The 24,946-nt window shown below is 36.8% G+C and overlaps 1 protein-coding gene across 1 annotated transcript; it reads right to left on the reverse strand.

Annotated features, from left to right (window-relative positions):
- Positions 1 to 1,784: 1,784 nt before the first annotated feature.
- LOC149226648 (uncharacterized) lies at positions 1,785 to 6,261 on the reverse strand. The gene is made up of 3 exons (XM_089380255.1): positions 4,387 to 6,261; positions 2,134 to 4,253; positions 1,785 to 1,908 (listed from the first exon to the last, which is right to left on the reverse strand). The coding sequence occupies exons 1-3, from the start codon at positions 6,259 to 6,261 to the stop codon at positions 1,785 to 1,787; spliced, it is 4,119 nt and encodes a 1,372-aa protein (XP_089236381.1).
- Positions 6,262 to 24,946: the final 18,685 nt, after the last annotated feature.

The raw sequence follows: 24,946 nt of genomic DNA on the forward strand, positions 1-24,946 counted from the left end.
CAAAACCGCCCGGCAAAATCCGCCGAGGAATCATTTGCATCGTTTGCATTTTTCGAGCAAGGAACCTTGAAGCTTATCTTCCATACAACGGAAGGTTGAAAGCCACAGGAATTGGATTCTCAGCGAAAATATCAGGAATTGGATTTGTCCTTTTTATCTTCCAGGTTCTGGTTCTGCCCATTCCTCATATTGCAATGGCTTTCTTTAATTTGCATGCTCTCGCATCCCACGGTACCAGACGACCACAAATACAATTAACTGAATTGTTTTCTTGCTGCCACCTATCCCTAAAACCTCGCAGTCATTCTTGCGGTGTCCGCCATACCCAAAAGCTCAGCTATATATATTTATTGAAGGGTGCGGTGGTTGGAGGGTAAGCTATCCCCCCGGCTTCCTTCCATTATCTCAGCTTTTACGTAAATCAAGAATCAGTTTTGAATCCAAGAATTAGTTCTGAATACTAATGTTAACTTTTCATAACTGATAATTTACCCTGAGTTACTACGGACCTTCGGTTTACAACCAACCCGTACAACGGTTTATTATGATGATTTATTATGGTGGGGATGTTACATATTCTATAATATGTTTATATACCTAACCAACACTGGCGATGTACCTTTCATTCAATACAGGGATTTCCCTTATTCCGGAATCTCACGGCAGCATTCATTTTAGGAAAAGTTTTCCCTATAAACATACCTCCGTAACTTACGAGTGATGACAGTTTTACACGGTAAACTCATTTCGTTTTGAATTCGTTATCATTTTTCCACGATATTTTTTTACCATATTCAATGCTTTCATGTTTTGGCAGATATTTACTAAAAGAAAAATCAGTCTGATATTAGTTCATTCAGTTGTTGTATTTTGATGTTCGTTTGTTAGGGTTTGGTGTGATTGTTTATCCACAAAGAAAATCTCGAGATTTTGTGCAGGTAATTCCTAAATATTTGGGACCACTCAGATATTTAATGTTAATGTTGATTGTTTGATGTTCGTATGCAGTAAACAGCACGTTTGTTAGGGTTTGGTGTAATTGTGCATCCAAAGAAGATCTCGAGATTTTGTGCAGGTAATTCCTAAATATTTGGGGTCACTCAGATATTTAATGTTAATGTTAATGTTCATGGTAAGAAACTCCTAGGAATTAAAATCTTAAAAATTAATATAGTAACTTAAATGGAAAATTTAATTAAAATAAAAAAGTAATCCAGTCACTAAATTTAAATGGGAAATTTAATTAAAATGAAAAAGTAATACAGTGAAAAAGTAATTGATTAGAGAGACTTATTCCATAGCGCAGTGTGAGGGGATGTGTAAGTTTGTTCATTATCTATTCCCCTTTGAAATAAAAATAAAACTTAAAAATTATGTTCTTTTTTTTTTTTTCCGAAGAAAAAGCGAACTTTTTATTAAGAGAATAAAAAGTTACATTGCAGATGCTGAGCATTTCCGTAAGTAGCTGCTTGCTGAACCAAGCATACAAAACACAAAAAGTCTCCTTTCTGTTTGTTGAAACACAGAAATCAGAGCAGATTTGCTATAAAAGACAGCTGATGCAACAGCTAACCCATGATGAACTCGTCTTGAGAGACAGAACAAAACAGCAGAGTATACAGACATTCCGATCAACCTTTGAGCCTCCTCAACAGTGAGGAAAACAGCCCACAAAAAAAATATATGTAAACGAGTTTTGTAAAAGTAAAAAGTCTGTGTGACGAAGTCTATGCAAAAAATATATAAAGGCTAATAAACATAAAGCAAAAACAGCAGCTGAAAAGTTAATTATATGGCGGCACAGCTGATGTAACTGTCTGTCCTTGACAGACTTCAGCTATTTTCCACCCTCCCAGAACTTGCTGCAAACCTTCCTTAGAAAGCTTGTCCGCGTCATCATTGCTGTCCCTGTAGATATGGCATATGGAGAAAGTGTTAAAAGATGATTTTAAAACCTGTATTTCCTGAAGCATGGGTTTCAATAATAGATTTTTGCAAGTACTTTTTCCATTGACCCAGTTAATAACGTTGAGAGAGTCTCCAAAGATCTGAATAGTGAAGGTGTTCCTTTGGATGAGCCAACATAGGAGCAGTCTTAAGGCTGAAAGTTCGGCGAAGTTATTTGTACCAGACCCCAGACCGATAGAAGCTTTGAGGGTGTGATGAGCATTGATGTGAATAACAATGCCTGCACCTGCTGAGTTATTTTGGGAAGCACCATCAAAGAACGCCCAAGGAATACCTTCTTTGATTTGGACAATATTGGCATGGTTTTGAGGTCTTTTTTCTTCAGGTTCTGGGATGGAAGCGTAAATGGATACTGCTTGGATGGCTATGATGGAGGCCTGTGTATCCTTGTCTTGAAAAATAGATCTGTTTCTAGCAAGCCAGACTCCCCAGCAAATGATGGGTGGGAGATTCCTTAGGTTCCCGTCCGGATAGTGCTGCCACCAGTTTGACCAGGCCTCATCCAGATTCCCATTTCCCCATTGAAACTTTTTGTTCATCAGCTTTTCAACCTCCCTCCAGATTTTTACAGTTTCCGGACATTGTAAGAACAGATGGGTTATAGAATCCTCTGCTGCTTTACAGAGGGAGCACCTTCCCGGGCCATACATGAATCTAGCCTGGATGATGTCCCAAGTAGGAGCTTTCCTTCTAAGGAGACACCAGAGAAAGAGTCTAGCCTTAGCAGGGCATTTTAGCTTCCAAATATGTTTGGCCCACCACTCTGGATTTACCCATCCTTTCCTAGATTGGATAAACTTGTAGCCTTCTTTGGGGGAGTAATCACCTGTTTCTCCGTGAGCCCAGATCAGGCTGTCTGGAGAGTCTGATATTCTAACATTTGAGCGAGCAAGTTCTTGAGTGAAGGAAGACCAATCATTCCACCACCTCTGATCGAGCTGCAGATCCTCACCATCTTTCCATGCCTGGCTCCAAATACTCGACTGTCCCACCTTTTCCACCTGGTCTAGAGTGAAAATGTTTTTATCTTCTAGGTGTCTAATTAGGTCAGGTGAAAGGGCGAAATTTTCATTGCAGCCGATCCACGGGTCTTTCCCAATCTTCAGATTTCTGCCATTCCCAATCTTCCATGCCAGACCTTGTTCAATAACCTTGAAAGAAGTTACTGTAGCCTTCCATATCACGGATGCATTCTGCAGATTCTTGACAGGGTTCCTTATCCAATCCTCCAGAGGCATCGGGTCTATATATTTCCTCCTTATCACTTTGGTCCATAGATTTTCCATCTTTATCAACCTCCAGCCCGACTTTGCTGCCAAAGAACAACTGAAATCAGGAAGATTTTTAATCCCCCAGCCTCCCCAATCTTTGGACCTGGCCACTTTGTCCCATCCCACCCATGGGAGCACGTGGTTTTCCTTGGATCCATCCCATAGAAATCTACTGCAAAGTCTTCTAATCTTTTCCAAAATCCCTTTGGGGACCCAAGTTAGGGCAGCCCAATACACTGGGATAGCCAAAAGCACGGACTTGATCAGAGTCAACCGGCCAGCTCTAGAGAGCCATTTGAAACTCCAATGAGAAATTCTGGATTCTAATTTTGCAATCAGCCAGTTCCAATCCTCCTTCTTATATGCATTTGGCTTTAGCCAAAAACCCAAATATTTGAAAGGGAGGTCCAGGGAACTAGGCTGGAAAGGCAGGACCGCTTGAATCCTTCCTCTCTCCTGAACTGCCAGCCCTGTCATTATCAGCTGGGATTTCCTATGATTTATCTGCATGCCTGTTGCTTTCATAAACAGCTCTAGAATAGAATTTAGTTCCTTTATTTCAGGGAGCTCAGTATTAGTGAATATCAGAATATCATCAACAAAAAGGAGATGAGAGATAAAAAGATTTGTGGCTACCTCAATACCTTTTACCTTCCCCTCTCTTCTGGCCTTGTGGATCAACTGGCTGAGACCTTCCGCAACTAGAAGAAAGAGCAGGGGGGACAAAGGGCACCCCTGCCTCAGCCCCCTATGCCCTTTAAAGAAAGGGGTGGCTGCTCCATTAACGAGTATTGCATAGCTAACATTTGAAATGCAGCCCATAATCCAACTGATAAAATCAGGTTTGAACCCAAGGTGAGTTAACAGCATCCTGAGGTATAACCAATTTATCCTGTCATAAGCTTTTGATAAATCGATTTTTATAACAGCACCCTTCTTATTCTTCTGCTTCACACTGTGCATGACCTCCTGAGCTACTTCGATGGCTTCATGAATTTGTCTGCATGCTTGTTGCTTTCATAAACAGCTCTAGAATAGAATTTAGTTCCTTTATTTCAGGGAGCTAAGTATTAGTGAATATCAGAATATCATCAACAAAAAGGAGATGAGAGATAAAAAGATTTGTGGCTACCTCAATACCTTTTACCTTCCCCTCTCTTCTGGCCTTGTGGATCAACTGGCTGAGACCTTCCGCAACTAGAAGAAAGAGCAGGGGGGACAAAGGGCACCCCTGCCTCAGCCCCCTATGCCCTTTAAAGAAAGGGGTGGCTGCTCCATTAACGAGTATTGCATAGCTAACATTTGAAATGCAGCCCATAATCCAACTGATAAAATCAGGTTTGAACCCAAGGTGAGTTAACAGCATCCTGAGGTATAACCAATTTATCCTGTCATAAGCTTTTGATAAATCGATTTTTATAACAGCACCCTTCTTATTCTTCTGCTTCACACTGTGCATGACCTCCTGAGCTACTTCGATGGCTTCATGAATTTGTCTTCCCGATAAGAACCCAAACTGTTCTAGTGAAATTTGCCTTGACAAAACAGGTTTGATTCTGTTTGCTATCACTTTTGCTATGATTTTGTATATACTATTGCATAGCGAGATAGGCCTGAAATCTTCAAAACTTTCCGGAACTTCCTTCTTTGGGATAAGGGCTATAAACGTGGCGTTGAAGGGACTATAGATTTCACCTTTTTTCCTGGCCTCCTCCACCACTTCTGTAATTTCTGATCCTATAGTTTCAAAAAAGTGGAGGAACAGTTCAATGGACCAACCATCTGGTCCAGGGCTTTTCTCTTTTGCCATGGACTTGATTGTGGCTTCCACTTCCTCCTTGGTAACCTCACTCATAAGGTCCTCCGCTTCCTCTTCCTCCAAGAATCTTGGGAAACATTGAGCTGTCCTTATAACCTCCGCAATAGTAGTTGCTCCTGGATCTGCAAAGAGGTTTTGGAAGTGTCTCTGGCCTAATACTGACAGAGCTCGAAAAGTCTGCACTTCCCTACCTTCTTCATCTTTTAGTCCCCATATAGTATTTGCAGATTTTCTCCCTTTGGCGTAATTATGAAAGAACCTGGTATTTTCATCACCAGCTTTTAGCCAGAGTGCCCTACTCTTTAAGCGCCATTCTTCTTCTATGTCCAGGAGAAGCTTAGATTTGAGCTTCTCAAGATGGAGAATTTTTTCTTTTGAAACCTGTGTCAGATAGCCCTCCCCCTCTATACTTTCCAGCTTTTTAAGTTCTTCACTAATCTTTGTAAGTTCCTCTTTCTGAGCTTCCTTCCTATCCTTTGCCCAGCTTATAGTAGCTTTCTTCAGTCTTTTGAGATTTTCCATGAAACAGAACCCTTTATCCTCTGGAGCATTGGCTTCCTGGTGCTTCCAAGTTTGCTTGAAAAGATTTGAGAAAGACTCCTCTTTGAGCCAAGAAGAGTTGAACTTAAAAGGGGCAGGGGGCTTTAGAGGTGGGGATGAGAGTTCTAAGAAAATAGGAAAGTGATCAGATAGCCCTCCTTCTTCAATCCATTGTCTAAACATAGGGATTTTAACAGCCAGCTCCTCATTTATGAGAAACCGGTCAAGCCTTTTTGCCACTCTAGCCTCCCCAGTTCTCCTATTCCTCCAGGTGGGCTTTAACTTGAGTAAATTTATATCCAGGAGGTTATTGATCGAGAACATATTTAGGAAGAAGTCTGACAGGGGATCTTCTCTGGCTGAGGGACCCCAAGCCTCCGCTCTCCCTATAGAGAAATTTAAATCCCCTCCCAGCACCAAATTTGTGTCCTTTAAAAAGGATTTTGACATCAGATCATTCCAGAAAGCTACCCTTTCCTGGCAGGGCCCATACACGTTGCAAATGGTGAGAGGAAAGGAGAATTCTGTGGATTGAATTTCCATTCCCATGGCCTGTTTCATTCCCCACAAATTTCTGACCTTTATCCTTCCTTCCTTGTAGCCAATAGCCAAACCTCCAGAGCGACCTTCTGAATCTAGTGCTATGAACCTCCATCCAGGCATCAGGGCATTTAAGGCAGCTTCCACCTCTATCCCTCTGCCTAGAGTCTCTTGGAGGAAAAGGATATCAGATTTTGAGTTAAGGAACATCTCCCTAAGGACCAGTTTTTTGGGCTTACTGGCTAACCCCCTACAGTTCCATGACGACAAGATCATTTGATAACCTCTTCTGGGGGTTGCGCTGCTCTAAGTGCCCCTGGGATAGATTGCTGTTTCCCGTCTGCTACATCAAATTTTGCTTTAATCTGTGCCATGGATAAATTGGATTTCCTACCTCTTTTTTTCCTGGATTTGCTTTGGGAGGGGAGAGAGCCAATACCACCTACAGAAACAGGAATGGTTGGCTTAGGGTCATGGGAACGAAGATTATATGGGCATGAGGGTGGGGGTTCCGAAGGCCCATGTTCAAAGGAAGCACCTTCACTGTTCAGATCCAGGGTGGGAAGGGCGGCCGAGATATCATCTACACCAAGTTCATCTTTAAATTCTTTACAATTTGAAGTATTTCCCTTTATATTTAAAGAAATAAAATTTTGCGATGGGGAAAGATCCATACAGACATCCATAGGTTCAGAATATGAGACGAAGGAATACATGAATCGGCACACATACCCATTGTTTCTTCAGAAGGTTGCAGAGGCCCTTCAGCTGGCTGTTCCATTGCAGGTTCTTTCTCCGGGTCGATTTCTTTATCCAGCGGGGTGACCTGATTATCCAGCTGGTTATGGTCCGTCGTCGGCATTTCCATTTGGGCTTTTATCTCCGTGTCGACTCCATTCATCTCCGAAGAGAGGTTCTGACCTTGGAAGCGATGGTAAGGGCTATAAAAGTTCTCCCACTGTGCCGGCTCCTTTGGATATCTTCTCCTTCGCCTTCCAAGGGGACAATCCTTTGCCAGATGTCCGTACTCGTGACACCTATAAAAATTATGTTCTAAATAAAAAATAAAAATAAAAAAAATAAAATAATGGCAGCTATAATAATAAAAAAATGAATATGTTGTAAAGTAATTAGAAGTAAAAAAAATGTGTGAGTAAGATGATTAATTCTTATAATTTGGTTATTGATAGAATATTATAATACGAAATAATATTGACATATACTTAAAAATATGTTAATAATAAAAAAACCATTTTAATTTGCGTCATAAAATACATGTTATGTAAAATATTTTAATGTCAATTGGGTATATATTATATATCATTTTAAAAAAAAACTATGTATACTAAGATGTTTAATTCTCATTATTTGGTTATTCATAAAATATTATAATACGAAATAATATTGACATATACTTAAAAATATGTTAATAATAAAAAAACCATTTTAATGTGCCTCATAAAATTTCTAGATGTACATGTTATGTAAATTAATGCTAATTGGGTATATATTATATATCATTTTAAAAAAACTATGTATATATTATGAATGAAAAATTAATTTTTTATGGTTAAAACTTTTATTTGGCCCTATATATACTCTATTTAGGGTTCAAGAAATTTGATCCCTCTTGTTAGATCCTACTTAAGATGGATCTATGTTGGCATAGTGACCAAACTTGAATGGAAAATTTAGTGCAAGAACTCGAGTTTTGGAAGGGCTTATGAACAAATAGACCAATCCCTGCAAGAGAAACCCTCTTATGGAGAACCAAAAGGGGAATAAGCCTCAACCTTAAGTCATCAAGAAATTGTTCAGCAAGAAGCAGTTGTTTGATTAACTCTTTATTACTTTAGGCACCCTAATTATTAGTTTTCTCTTAACTATTAATTATTAATCTGATGGCCTAAACATCTTCAATCGTCTAACATCACATCCAATGGTGCAAACTAGTACACAGTGGTAGCTAGGGGAGTTGTTCTCAAAGGAGAACACCTTACGACGTAAATATCTAAAGGCATTGATTCATAATAGGCATCAAAATACTTATTTCATAATGATGATTATAACTTTATTTTAAATCCTTATTATTCTTATTTTTATTATTTATTTATTTTTTAAATGAAATTGCTAGGTTTTTATATTTATATGAAGTTGGTGTCAAGGCCAAAACCTTTTACATCTATAATTGGATCCCCAACTACTAATCTAAGAGATGTCTAAAAAACACTATTTTTCCTACTACACTTCTAAAAAACTCCTAAAATTAATACATATTTGTAATGCATAGTTTAAAACTAAAAGTGAATTAGTTTACATTGACCTCTCCAAATTCAGGATTGGCTTCAACATTTTCCCTGTCCACTTTCCTTGTCTTGGACCTGGGCCTCAATCATGTCTTCCAACACAACATCATTTTTCAGTGACTCTGAGGTTGCTAACTAGCATGCCTCCATCATCTCTCTTCTTTTCTCTCCCAAGATGGTCTTTTCTACTCCTTAAAGTGGTTGTCTTGGCATTGGGCCTCGATCACGTCTTTCAACGCAACATCATTTTTCAATCACTCTGAGGTTGCTAACTAGCATGCCCCCATCACCTCTCTTCTTTTCTCTCCCAAGATGGTATTTTCTACTCCTTAAAGTGGTTGTCTTGGAACTAGGCCTCGATCACATCTTCCAACACATTATTTTTCAGTCACTCTGAGGTTGCTAACTAGCATGCCTCCATCGCCTCTCTTCTTTTCTCTCCCAAGATGGTCTTTTCTACTCCTTTTCCACCCAAGGATTCTAATCTTGCACGACGAAGGTCAAGTAATTCAATGTGCAATTGAAGCTAGTCAATTCTAGTTTGAAGCAAGCCATTCTTTTGGTTCAAGAGATTTGACATCCCCCTTTACCTCCACATCCCCCATTTATCCCTGCCTATTTAATAGTGACAAAACGTGCTCCATCATTACTGTGAGATAATCTAGGAGACTAAATTCATCCTTCTCCAAAATAATCCAGGAGACCGAATTCATCCTTCTCCAAAATAGATAGCATCTCCATGAAGTCAACCACGCAACTAGGTTTTCTACCCACTATGAGCTTCATTGTCGAAATTCACACTGTGGATGGGAAAGTGGTGATTTTTCATGCCTTATAAACAGGAAAACCTACCCCAAGTGAGCCATAGATCTACTCGCCAAATTCAATGCACGCACCTGCTTTGTACCTTTAACGGGCCAAACATTTGATTTATGGGCTAAAACCATTGCAATCTTTCCCTTCTCCATTAAGACATTGTACCTAGAGCATGATTGAATTTTCTTGTTTGTGATAACAACATGCCACAACCCCTTCCTACATTTATTAAAGATATGGTCTATCCTCCATATGTCCCAGACGCTCTTGCTACTAGATGTTCATACCACGTGTTTACATGGATCCAAATTGTGATAGAAGTATAGAGCCACCAAATTGTTAGGGAATAATCTTGTTGGTTCACAAAGCATGAGGGTGAGATGACGTGAGAACATCATACCACGTGTCTCTTGATTCTTACCCAATTGCCTCTTAATTCAATCAATATTTTGGCTCTCTGAAGATTGATTGTAATTTTCATGGTAAAGGGGTATATACACCAATGCATTCATCCTTAACCAATATCCTTTGATCTAAAGTAACTCCCTTATTTACTAAGGCTTGCACCTCAGTATTTAGATGTCTCTTAATATGGTAAAAAACTCAATTGTCTCAAATTTTACCAATTATATTCGGAGATTTAATCTAGTTGAGGTTCTTTTTAAGCTTAAAAACCTAACCTATTTAATGACTACCATAGAATCTCCATTACCATTAGTTGCCAAATTTTCCCTGAAATATCTAATCCTAGCCCTAGCCAAAATGCTAAGAATTCGTCTTGATTATTAGTACTACTCTCAAAGCCCCATGCATATTGTAACTTCATTTCTTCATCAAGTCAATAGATAACTCCTCCCGCTCTTGCCTTCCCTCCTTATTATTATTATTATTAACAGAAGAAATAATATTTAAGTTATACATATATAAATTTAAAGGGGAAAAAAAAAAGATTCTTAAGAATGGAGATTCACCCTGATCTGAAATGGGGACCTAAAGGCTTCTTGTCAGCTTACAAGAACCTCTCCCACTCCAAAGCTTAAACAATTTCCAAGATCTATGTTTATGATTGATAATTTGCAGAATAAATAACTTGAAATAGGTGTATGTCTTTGTTTGCCTTTAACTGATCAAGTGCCTTAAGCTCATTTGCTTAAACTGATATAAACATATAACAGTAAATAATGCAGCAAAGAAGCAAACACACATAACAACAATATAATATAGGAGTTCACCCTGATATCATGGGCTACATCTCCTTGAGCTCTTGTCAACTTGACTAGGCTCTTTGGGATTATGGTAATGTTTCTTTTACAAGTTCCACACTCAACTCCATAGGTTTACAACTAAACCAGTGGGCTTAGAACACCATCTTACCCCTGGCTTTCCTTACTCTGCAGACAGATCTAGGCTTCTCTGGACTAGACTCTTTAAATCAGTGCTCTGAGCTATCTTGAGCTTCTGGTTGGCACCAACTCCCTTAGAATTCTGTTAACTGTCTCTGGAACTTCTTCTTTTGTCTTCAGCAAACATCAGACACCAGCAACAAGCTTGATCATTTGATCTCTTGTTGTTTTGAAACTTCATTGTAGCCTCTTGGCTCTCAGAAGTCTTTAGATGCTTCTAAAACCCATCTCAATGGATTCAGAAGGTACCTTACAGTCAAAATCGACTATCAGAACCTTGAGAACGAGCTTTGGTAGCTCCTGCAATTGCCTCCAACCTCTGGTGGCTTCTCTCTGTTCTCTTCCTCTCTATCTCACTCTGTCTTCTTTTAACTTTCTGTGTTATTTGTGTTTTTATAACACGTTTAGTTACAATTCGCTTAAAGCATGGAAACAGATTTTTTTATAATAGAAATAAACAATAAACAAAAGTACCAATGGGCATGGGTGGACCCAACCATCCGGCCTTTCCCCGGCTCTAATCCCGAAACAGGATGATCCAATGGTTATCGTGTCCTGTCCGTCAATAGCCCTTAGGAATTCTGCACCGTTTATCTGCCTTTTAATACAATGGTTCACGCTAAACCCAATCATCAAACAGTCTGCTCAATCTCCACCGTTTGATCCATGATCTCCAATCCAACGGCTGACAGCCATATCGGGTGGCCCACTTGCATGGAGATTACCCACCCGATAAAGCATTTTTCTCTCTCCTGCGACGTGCTACGTGTCGGCTGGTGTATGGAATCGGGTGAGCGCCCTTAAATACCATTTACCACTTGAAGCCCTTCTCATATACCATTTATCGCCCTTCTTCTGGAACTCAAAAATTTTAGTTGTTTTTCTATAAACCCGTTGGGTCCGCTTGCTTGTAGGTTTAGATGTAAAATGCATTGATCTCCTTTGATTGGACGATCCTCCGCCTTTGACCCTGTTCTTCATTATTGAAGGTCTAAACCAATCTCTGACTACCACATCATCTGTTGCGCTGACATCATCATAAACACGTGACTCTTTCCTGGGTTGCCACATGTCCCACTAACGTAGCCAGACTCTTTGGCCCGAAGTTTGATTTGGTTCTATTTTCCTTATCCGAACTTGGATTTACATGCGATTTGTGCCATTAGCACCTTTTCAACCTTTACCTCTATTTGAAGACTTTTAGACTTAGAGGCCATGCTAGATCCATTTTGGATCACACCTCCCCACTGAAAAGCTTTTCGACCCCAAAAGACTAATATACTAATCTGAACAGTAGATGAGAGTATGACACCCTCTTCTTTCAGCCTCCATACACTTGCCTTGCATAGCTAGTGCCTCTAAACCAAAACCTTTGAACACTTTCCTTCCTGAATGTGTTTGTCCTCCTATGAAGAACTGTCTTCCTCCTTGAATTCATGCAGAACTTCTACTGAGAAGGTTACAGAAGGTAGTTTGAACCTTTCTTCCTTGATCATTGATCCAAGGTGGCTCAAACAAATGTGAAGTTACATATTTTTCACAAAAATTTACATTTGTACCTGTTTGACATACTGTCAACAACAAGAGAATTATAAACAACAACTGGATGGCCTAAACTCTTGCTTCAACAAAAGAAACGGATTTCACATCTTGTGAACACTTCCATGTCTTTACATCTGCATACAAATGATTGACTCGATAACAAGCCAACAAAACATGCCTTTAAAACAACTGACCCTTCAAGTCAAGCATATAGAAAAAGAACTTTAGGATTCTTTTTCAAAGATGAAACACTTCATCATTATCTCCATCTTGGAGACCAAATCAACTTTTCCCAAGTCAATATTACATTACATGCATGTTTACAACAAAGTAATCAACCCTTCAAGTTAATCACACATACATGTTCAAATACAAGGAAATCATCAACATCCCTGTGTTCATGCATATCGTGCTTATGCATGCATTTCACCTTTCAACTTTCGAAGCTGAAATGAATATAATGTTGCAGCAATAAAGTGAGTCTCCTACTCAAATTTTCCATTTACCTTCTTGGTAAAACCCTACAACTTGCATTCCATTAACAAATAAATATAGATATGATGCATTTCTTTTCACATTAAAGGATATGCAACTTTATTTGGATAAGAACTCTAACCATTTCTTACCAATCCATTTCAAAGGTTCTTCCTTTGTCTGCACATCAGCATGTGAATCATCCTGAAACACATCAATCATGATATCTTCTTTTCCATTCTTTCTTTCCACTTTCTTCAATTTTCGTGGAAGCATTGTTGGATTCAGAGTCCAACATTTTTCAGCAATGTGTCCTTGCTTATGGCAATAACCACAACACATGTGCATCTTCTTGACAGCATGATTTGTTTTGTCCAGTGGACCTTTAGCTTCTAGCTTTCTTTCCTTCAAAAGTTTCCTGAATGTGGCCATTCACTTCCAACATCTAGAAACATTATGGTTATCCAAACCACAAAAGGAACAAGCAATTCTTTTCCCATTCTTATATGGAAATTTATCTTGCTTAACATAATCAAAAGGAATATGATTAAGATCAGACTTATACCTTTATTTTTCACCTTTGTTACCTTCATGAGGAGGTGAATCAAATGAAGAAGTGGCTCCCTTTGGAACACCATCCATCTCTTCAATGCCTTTAGAGTTTCCACAACTCTCTGGTTCAAGTGTATGGTTATGAACACCTTCATCCTGCAAATGATGTTTCAAGCTATTGCATTCCCCATGAATACAATCTTTACACTCTTGAGGTAGAAGACCTAAAATGAAACTCCTTGGAACTGTTTCAATGGCCTTCATGGCAGCTTTGGAACTTTCTCCATAAGACTGTCCATAGTCAAGACTCAAATACTTAGGCCTTTGCTCAACCATTATTGGCTCAACAATACCTTGTGCATGTTTGCCCAAGCCTTTTCCTTCATAGCCCATCTTGGACATTAACTCGGAACCTATGCCTTTGGTATGTTTTTCAAAAGAACCAATATAAACATTCTTAGAGGAAATTAAAGACAATCTAGAATTATTTACCTCCTCTTCAAGCTGATACTTGACTAAGGCCTATTTGGAAATAAGGAGCTTTGTCTCCAACCCATGCATCCTTTCCAGATGCATATTTGTAATATGAAGTTGTCTCTCCACTTCCTGCAATTTGTTAGAAAGCAATTGCTTCTCTTCCTTCATGGAATTCAACTGCACTCGAAGTGTAGTGCTCATTTCTCTCACCATATCCATCATGATGGAAAAATCTCTCTTCAAGTCTTCATCAAAGAATCTTGTGAAAGAGGAATATTTTGAGGACTCACTTGTAGAAGTTGTCATTATAAAAATGAACAAAAGAACTTCAACAAAATTCAGAATAGAACTTCAATACAATTCAATAGATTTTGAATTAAATGACTTCAGAGTCAAGCTTTTATTCAAGCAACCTTTTGGAACAAACCTCTTGCACTTCAGGGATTTCCTTGAGGTCCTCTAGGATAAGAAGAATGCCTTCAGCCCTTCTTCCTTCTTGTCCTCTCCTAGACTTAGCTATCAATAGCTTTCCCTTCACCTTTGCAAACTCAATCAATAGATAGTTTACAAACAATCAAACAGCTAAATTCTTTCTACCGTTTGAACACCTTTCAAGTTAAGCAAGCAAATAGATTGCTCTGTCAATCAAGCATTCTGATTTGATATCACCTGCATCATGATGCAACCTGCTTTATGATACCATCTACTCTAGTATAACTTACTCTGATATAACCTTCTTTGAAGGTGGGGTTAATCAACCTGGGGCTCTGATACCACCTGATCTAAAATGGGGACCTAAAGGCTTCTTGTCAACTTACAAGAACCTCTCCCACTCCAAAGCTTAAACAATTTCCAAGATCTATGCTTATGATTGATAATTTGCAGAATAAATAACTTGAAATAGGTGTATCTCTTTGTTTGTCTTTAACTGATCAAGTGCCTTAAGTTCATTTTCTTAAACTGATATAAACATATAACAGTAAATAATGCTGCAAAGAAGCAAACACACATAATAGCAATATAATATAGGAGTTCACCCTGATATCATGGGCTACATCTCCTTGAGCTCTTGTCAACTTGACTAGGCTCTTTGGGATTATGGTAATGTTTCTTTTACAAGTTCCACACTCAACTCCATAGGTTTACAACTGAACCAATGGGGTTAGAATACCATCTTACCCTTGGCTGTCCTTACTCTGCAGATAGATCTAGGCTTCTCTGGACTAGACTCTTTCAATTAGGGCTCTGAGCTATCTTGAGCTTCTGTTTGGCACCAACTCCCTCAGAATTCTGTTAACTGTCTCTGAAACTCCTTCTTCTATCTTCAGCAAACATCAGACACCAGAAACAAGCTTGATCATTTGATCTCTTTCTGTTCTGAAACTTCACTATAGCCTCTTGGCTCTCAAAATTCTTTAGATGCTTCTGAAACCCATCTCAATGGATTCAGAAGGTACCTTACAATCAAAATCGACTATCGGAACCTTGAGAACGAGCTCTAGTAGCTCTTGCAATTGCCTCCAACCTCTAGTGGCTTCTCTCTGTTCTCTTGCTCTCTGTCTCACTCTGTCTTTTTTTAATTTTCTGTGTTATTTGTGTTTTTATAACACGTTTAGTTACAATTCGCTTAAAGTGTGGAAGTAGATTTGTTTATAATAGAAATAAACTATAAACAAAAGGATCGGCAGGCGCAGGTGGACCCAGCCGTCCGGCCTTTCCCCGGCTCTAATCCTAAAACAGGATGATCCAACGGCTATCGTGTCCCATTCGTCAACGGCCCTTAGGCATTCCACACCATTGATCTACCTTTTAATCCAACAGTTCGCGCTAAACCCAATCATCAAACAGTTTGCTCAATCTCCACCATTTGATCCATGATCTCCAATCCAACGATTGACAACCATATCGGGTGGCCCACTTGCATGGAGATTACCCGCCCGATAATGCGGTTTTCTCTCTCCTGCAGCATGCTACGTGTCGGCTGGTGTATGGAATTGGGTGAGCACCGTCAAATACCATTTACCACTTGAAGCCCTTCCATATACCGTTTACCGCCCTTCTTCCGGAACTCAAAAAGTTTAGCTATTTTTCTACAAACCTGTTGGGTCCGCTTGCCTATACGTTTAGCTGTAAAATGCGTTGATCTCCTTTGATCGGATGATCCTCTGCCTTTGACCCTGTTTTTCATTGTCGAAGGTCTAAACCAATCTCCGACTGCCATATCATCTGCTACGCTGACATCATCAGAAACCCGCGACTCTTTCCCAGGTTGCCACATGTCCTACTGACGTAGCCATTGACTCTTTGGCCCGAAGTTTGACTTGGTTCAACCTTTACCTCTATTTGAAGACTTTTAGACTTAGAGGCCATGCTAGATCCATGTTGGATCACACCCCTACTTTATCAATAAGATTCTTAATCTATAAATAAGCTATAATATCATGGGCTAATACTATGGCTTATGAAGACGACATGCCCAAAATTATAACTCACTTCATATAACATTTGTTCATATGATCTTTTTTGAATTAATCAATTTAATTAAAAGGACATAAATACTTTGAAGATCTCAATGCTTGATTTGTGAGTATTACTAAGAATAGTCTAGAATATTAAGAATATTCTAGAATATAGGCATCAATCCATAATAAACATCAAAGCACTTACTTCATAACACATCTCACATTGCTAAAACCAGCCTAGATCCATGTTACTCTAGATCTATCAAGCATCAAGATGGATCAAATATCTCTCAAGGGGCAAACCTCTTTTTTCAATGCAAAAGGTATTTGATCCCTCTTGGTGCTTGATGGATCTAAAGTGACATGAATCTAGGTTGGTTTAATTTCCCTCTTTAAATAGACTATATTCCACATGAATACCACTGGTTCTCATAAACCTAGAGCTCAAAAATGGTCAATAACTTTATCGACTCAAGTTTACCTTAACTACCCAACAAAAAATAATAATAATAATAATAAGGTAGAATTTTTATTTTTATTATTTTATCTTTAAGTTATTTTTATTTTAATGTAGGGTTTCTTATTTATATTTTTATTATTTTATTATTTTTGTTTACATAACATCGTCTTAGATCTAGTTTACTTTAGATATGTGAAGCACCAAGAGGGGGCTTAGATCTAGTTTACTCTGGATATGTCAAGCATCGAGAGGGGGAAAATCTCTTTTGCACTCTAAAAAGAGGTTTTCACCTTGAGATATTTGAATCCCCTGAGTGCTTAATCTCTTAATATGGATCTAGGATGGTTTAAATATTAATTGTAATTATAATTTTATTTTAATTATAACCAAAATTATTAATTATAATTGTAATTATTTATTTTATTTTTTTTCTTTTTTTCTTTTTATGTAATTTGACCAATTTAAAATGTTTACATAACATAACAAGATAAACATTACAACATCTCTTCCATACTGGATTCAAGAACACCTCTCTGCACAATTAAAAGAAATCATAAAACTAATTAAATTATAACTTTATTTTAAATTATTATTATTATTTATAGAAAAAAATTAATATATAAATTAAACATATATACATTTGAAAAGACATAGAACAAGATTCTTATCCATGGAGATTTACCTCCACTTTACCATGGAGATTCTTAATTTGTAAATAGACTTTGTTATAATATCATGGGCCAATAACATGGCTTTTGAATACCACATGCCCAAAAAACCATAACTTATTTCATATGACGCTTGTTCATATGGTTTCTTTTAATTAATCAATTAATTAAAAGGACAAAAATGACATAACTACTTTGGAGGTAAATCTCAACCTTTGAGTTGTGTATATTAGTGGAGCCATATAAATTAAATGGTTGGTAAACACTCATGAGCATCAATCCATACTAAGCATCAAAACACTTATTACATGATACATGTCATGTTGTTAAAATTATAAAAGTCATAAAAGATTAACTGAATTATAACTTTATTATTATTATTATTTACAAGAAAAAGTAATATATAAGTTAAACATGTATACATTTAAAAAAAACATGGAACAAGATTTTTAACTATGGTATTTACCCTCAATTTTATTAATTTTTAAAGATGATTTGTTACAATACCATGGCTTGTCAATACCACAATCCTAAAAAACTATAAGTCACTTCATATAACACTTGTTCATATCACATTTTTTTAATTAATGAATTTAATTGAAAAGGAAAGAAGGGCATAGCTATTTTAGAGAAATCGCAACCTTTGATTTGTATAGCTAATAAGAATATTCTAGAATATCCTGTGGAGGTTAAATCCCTACTATCCACCTAATAATGATGGATAATCAAATTAAAATTTTGGAATCCCTCTTCAAAATAAACACGCCTATTGGCATAATTAAATAATTTATTATAACTTTTAATATCATTCATCAAATATGTGGAGGTAAAATCCCTACCATCCACCTAATAATTATTAAATTAAAATTCTATAAGTCCTATTCAAAACAGACACTCCTATCAACATAATTAGTAATTTATTATAATTTTCAATACCATTGATCAATTCTTTGGAGGTTAAATCCCTACCATCCACTTAATAATTAATTATATTAAAATTCTAGAAGTCATATTCCAAAACAAACATACATTCTATTGGAATAATTAGTAATTTATTATAATTGTTAATATCATTCATCAATTAGTATCTTCTTAGGAATACCAAATGGTTAACACAATGTGATGTTATCCCCTCCACCCAGTTTGAAATCCAATGGGGGACATCTTTCACCCATTGTGATAAGGTTCAATGAGTAGGATCCCTCACCCACATGGAGTTTGGCTCTTGCTGAGGAAAAACCGGGATAGGTTACCCTAGCTTCCAATAACCCAGGACAATTCAACAAACACCCACAACTTTGTATCTAATTTGACATTAATTTAGGAAAAATTTACACTATGCAGTCAATATAGGAGTATGAATTCACTTCGCTCAAAAATTCCATGAGATAATCTCCATCTAACTTTCCAACCCCCACCTCATCCAATTACATGGGATTCATCTTTCAAATGATTTGATAGGAAGGCCAAAATGAGAATTCAAAACCTAACATGCAACCTTGAAAATTGTTGGTTATAGGTGCAATGAGTTGATTTTGTAGCGTTGTTATAAAATCATATAGGCACTACGAGTTGATTTCATAGCGCTTCCAAAAAACTATCTTTTTAAATTCCTGGAAGGTGAAATGACTCAGCCTTGCTAATAATTGATTCTACACGACCTAGACTTGCTAACTAATATTACATACAACTTCATACACCCTCCTTCATGGGGATTTACAACTCAAACTCGAACTCACCAAGTAGGAACAAAACCGAAAGATTCTAACGAAATTCAACAAAACTAGGTGCTCTATTTTCTCCATATGCAGGCACTCTACAACCATAATGACTCAAACAAGGATAGCAAAACTATAAGCTACATGTGTGTTGCTCAACTCTTGAGCACACTATTTCTAAACTCAGGGGAACAAAACAAAGCATATCACATTTCAATCAAAAGGGTGTGACTGCATCTGAATAGTGGTGCTTTGTTTTACTCTAACAACATTCAAATCACACATAGTTGCCTACCAGAACACAAAAAATACTCCATCACAAGGTGTTGAAACCATATCAACAAGAATACGAAATGTATGAATGAACCCCAATGATCTGTGACTTCAATATTCATATTTTTTTAACACAAATCAACTTTGCAAGTACAGAATTCTAAATACAACAATGCACAGGAATAAAATGTGATTGCAATAGTTTACAAACAAAAATCAATTTTACCAAAGGCCAACAACGTCATTAACCATTTGTAGACAGAGAGGTTAACACACACAGAGGCATATAAACGAATTTCTCATTAATTAAATTCATACATACATTAAACTGGCCAGATATACAATATTGTCATGTACAACCCAGGGCCCTCGACCTCTTCCTCGTCTCCTCGTTCTATAGCTTCTCCTCTCTTTTTTCTTCTCTCTACCTTCATTGCACTCTTCTTCTCAAACACTCTTTCTCTTTGAAAGGAAAGCTAACATGGGACAACCAAGACTCACAAGAGATGATTTGTTTCCCCTTCTCACAAAATAAAGGAAATTGAAACTACATTTACATTAGGAAATATTTATTCCAATTTATTCTAAAACGAAACTCACTTCCTAATGTAAATATCTATAATTTCTTATAAAAACATCTAAATTTATACCATCATCATCATGTGACCATCCCATCATGTTGCAAAGCTTTGGTCTATTATTCATCGAACTATGTGCTCAATCTATGCACCTGCATCAGACTCCCAAGGTATGAAAATTTATGACCTCCTAGTCATATGCATCTAGTCTTCTCATAACAACTTCAACTTGTGAGTTGAAACACACCTCTATAGTAACAAGTCTCCACCTTGCTACACGATATCTCACCAAACTTTCTCTTGAATTTGGGCTTTTGGCATCTTCTTGGTTCTCTTCTCTAGAACCCTTTGAGCACTCCTTGCTCTAGGCTACTGCAAATATCCTCACCTTCCTCTATTGTCACCTACACAGTGAAACTTAAAATCTTACCAGATATTTAATCAACTTGTACCTTCTTTTACTGCTTTTGTTGCAAACTTTGACCTTTACTTGTTGTCAAACTGTTCAAAATTTCCTTAGAATCATAGGTTGTCTCTTCATACAACAAACTATACCTTCATGCTTTCCTTTTGTCAATTTCTTCTTCTAATTTAGTCCTTGGTTGAAATTTATTGTCTTCAAGCTACTCATCAAATCATGATGTGTTCATCACCCTTAGGTTGTGCTTCCATGGTTGCAACTCAACTCCCTTGAGTTTTTCCTCCAACTGTGAATTTTATCTATGTCTCAGCTTCACCTACTATAAACTTCATTTCACTCTCTTCGAGAGGGTCCATCTGTAACCTTGGTCTTCCTCATTTTTCTGTAGCATTCCTCTCATCATCTCTAGTTGTAGTTTGATATAAAGTTTGTCTTGACTTGCTCTACTATGGCCCCTCTCTTAACCTTTATTATGAATTTCAGTAGTCACAAATATCCTTTTTCCATGAGCTTCTCCTTGCTCACAGTGAGCTACACACAATCCACTACAACAACTTGACTCCATCAACCTATTTCTAAATACCATACTAAGCTCTTCCATGCCTAGTCTTCTCCCAGTGTTTATGTTGACTCCTTCCTATGAAATCTTCATCTGAGCACTCTTTTCTCTTTTGGATTTTGCATGAAATTTTCTCACCTTATTCGTATGATAACTTTGTTTTTCTTCCTCACTTTCTACTACAACATTCCTTACCGTCATCCTCAGCTGCAAGCATTTGTCACTGCTACTTGTGATTAATTAATTTTAAACAAAATACCATTACCTCATTGTTCAATATGTAGACAATCGTTGCTACAGAAATCTTCTTACTATTGTCATCCTTTGTTGTTGCATACCTTCCTGTTCTTTAAATCAACACCATTCTTTCTCTCATTTGCTCATTATCCAACCATAGCTCTTGTCATCTTAACTTTTTTGTAGCAATTGTTTCAACCATCTCCTTCTCAAATTCTTCATCACTCATTTCTTTGAGTCCAATTGCTTTGTCACTTTTATTCTTTTTCTTGTGAATTTTCTTTGAACCCCTGTTATGACTAATAACAGTCATCTTCATCTCTTCCTCTACTAAATTCTCATTTCTACTAGTGATCTGCAACAAGTCCTTCTTTTCTCTATAACAAGTCTGCTACTTGTCACCCATACCAAGTCATCCTTTTGGTGTCTTATCCTCTCTAGATTCTCTATAGTAGAACCCATTCTTGAGCATTTTCGCTGCTTCTCTTTCAAAGTTGTCAGTTTTTGCATCTTCAACTGCTCACTCTTCTTAGTTTTCAGCAATTTATTTTGATGTTGAGTTCTATCACCATTTCTTCATCCAAGAGATTTTCCTTATCCTTTGAAATATATTACTCTCTATGGTAGCTGATACTAATTCAATCCTACTAAGAATTCAACTTTTCCCCTTCTTGTTGTAAGGTTCTTCTTCCCTAACTCTTTGCGACAAGTTTCTTTCTCACCTCAATACCAGGTGCTCTGCTTGGTGTCTTTCCTTCTCATGTCCTTTATGCCTCTGTTCATCTTCCATGAAAATTCTCATCCAACAGTGCACTTCCTCAAGCTGTAATTACAAATGAGATAACTAATCCAATAGTTCAAACCCTAACACAAGACTTCCTTTAGGGTTTTACCCCATTTGTCTCATGTTGCAATCTCAATCATTGTTGTCCTATAATTCTACATTACTTCTTCCACTATAGCCTCTTTCCAAGTTGTCTTCTAAATCTATTTCCACTTTCCACATAAAAAATGGTTAAAAGTCTTATCATAATAACCTACATAACCTTACTTGAAGATACATCAAAGTATCCTCTCAACCCTGTCAAGTTAAATTTTGTTCAAATAATTTGTTTGCTCATAATTTCATTAAATACTTTCACAATAACCCATTCAAAAGGCCTTCATTCACAATCAACATGTGAAATTTAATTCCAGTCTTCTTAATGGGAACTTCATGCATTTCAACTAAGCTTTAGTCCAACCTTGAGATAATTCAGTCTCTAATACCACTTGATGACAGACCAGGATGGGTTTCCCCAGCTGCCAATAACTCAGGACAACTCAACAAACACCCACAACTCTATATCTAATTTGATAGTAATTCAAGAAACATTTACACTATGCAACCAATATAGGAGTATGGATTCCCTTCGCTCAAAAATGCCATGAGCGATTCTCCATCTAACCTTCCAACCCTGACCACATCCAATCACATGGGGTTCATCTATCAAATGATGTGACATGAAGGCCAAAATGAGCATTCAATACCTAACACACAACCATGAAAACTATTGGTTGTAGGCGCTACGACTTGACTTCGTAGCGCTGTTATAGAATCTTATAGGCGCTACGAGTTGATTTCGTAGCGCTTCCAAAAAACTGTCTTTTTGAATTCCTGGAAGGTGAAATGACTAGACCTTGCTACCAATAGGTCTAAATGGCCTAGAATTTCTTCCTAACATTACACACAACTTCATACTCCCTCCTTCATGGGGATTTACAACTTTAACTCGAATCTACTAGGTAGGAACAAATCTCAAAGGTTTGGACAACATTCAACAAAATTGGGTGCTCTATTTTCTCCATACACAGGCACTCTATGACCACAGCAACTCAAATAAGGCTAGCACAACTATAAGACACAGGCATGGCTCCTCAACTCTTAAGCACACTATTTATAACCTCATGGGAACCAAACAAAGCATATCACGTTCCATTCAAAATGGTGTGACTGCATCCGAACAATGGTTCTCTGTTTTACTCTAACATCATTCAAATTACACATAGTCGCCTACCAAAACACAAAAAATACTCCATCACGGGGTGTTGAAACCATATCAATAAGAACACAAAATGTATGAATGAACCGCAACGATCTATGGCTTCAATATTCATATTGTTTAACACAAATTGACTTTACAAGTACAGACTTCTAAAGACAACAATGCACAAAAATAAAATGTGATTAAAATAGTACAGGAAAAATTTGATTTTCCCAAAGACCAACAACTTCATTAACCATTTACAGACAGAGAGGTTAACACACATAGAGGCACATAAAGGAATTGTTAATTAATCAAATTTAGACATACATTAAATTGGCTAGATATACAATGTGGGCATGTGCATCCTAAACCTCTCGAACTCTACCTCTTCTCCTCGCATTGGAGTTTCTCCTCTCTTTTTTCTTCCCTCTTCCTACACTGCATTCTTCTTCTCAAAAACTCTTTCTCTTTAAAGCGAAAGATAACATAGGACAACCAAGAGTCACAATAGATGATTTGTTTCCCCTTCTCACAAAATATGGGAAACGGAAACTACATCTACATTAGGAAATATTTCTTCCAACTTATTCTAACACAAAACCCACTTCCTAATGTAAATATCTATAATTTATTATAAAAACGTCTTAATTTCTCCCAACATCATCATGTGACCATCCCATTGTGTTGGAAATCTTCGGTCTAGTCTTCATCGAACTTTGTGCTCCATCTATGAACCTACATTATTTGCTAAGTCATAAATTCTTGGTATATCTGGCTAATGAACTGTTGGATATACTCTTGGTGACCTTTGTGGAGTCCTAGCTCTTAGTAAGCTATAAATTCCTAGTATATATCTATATATATATATATATATATATATATATATATATATATATATATATATATATATTACTAGTTCTTTTTCTAATGACAGAAAAAAACATTTTTCAATTTGAATCAAATTTGACTTACATTCATAATTTCCTCGAGAATGAATTTGGAGATCAAATCACTAGACAACCAAGACTTATTCACTTATGATTTTGGCCTACACTTATCAAAATGTTCTATTGAATTACGAGTTATATATATATAATTGTTGTTGTTATTATTATTGAGTTGAGAGGGGCTGTATAGCCCATAATGGAAGAGATGTTGTAATGTTAAAATATACATTTTTCCTTGGTAAAAATAAAGGCATAACATTAAAAGTTAAAAATAAAATTGAAGAGTTCAAACCATTTAAAATTAAATCAAATCAAATTATTTAAATTTATTTAAACCATTGGCGGTTTTTGGGCTCCAGTTTTCACAACCAATGGTTTTGCCAATGGTATTTTTATGTAATATAACATGTTCAAAGGCATAGATATATATATATATATATATATATATATATATATATATATATATATATATATATATATATATATATATATATATATATATATATATCTTAACTCCAAATCTATCAAGTGCCAAGAGGGATCAAATCCCTAGAGGTGCATACCTTTCCTCAAGTTTTCCACTCAAAACGAAGATTCTCACCTTGAGAGATTTTATACTCTCAACACTTGATAGATCCGAGTTAAATAGATCTAAGATGGTAAATATAATAATAATTTAGTGTTAATGATAAAAAAATATAAAATTAACTAAAATAATTATTGCTACACTACTATTTTCGGTAAAGAACCACATTATTTATTACTATTTCAATGTTCTAAATCCAAATCTAGATTTATCATCAAAACAAGTAGTTTTTAAAGATGGGAAACATAGATATGAATTTCTAATTATTAAATAATCAAACAAATCAAGATAAGATCCTTTAA

This window comes from Pinus tabuliformis, chromosome J (assembly GCF_031772625.1).
Source record: "Pinus tabuliformis cultivar Carrire ecotype Pingquan chromosome J, CPIR1, whole genome shotgun sequence".
NCBI classification, from domain to species: Eukaryota; Viridiplantae; Streptophyta; class Pinopsida; order Pinales; family Pinaceae; genus Pinus; species Pinus tabuliformis.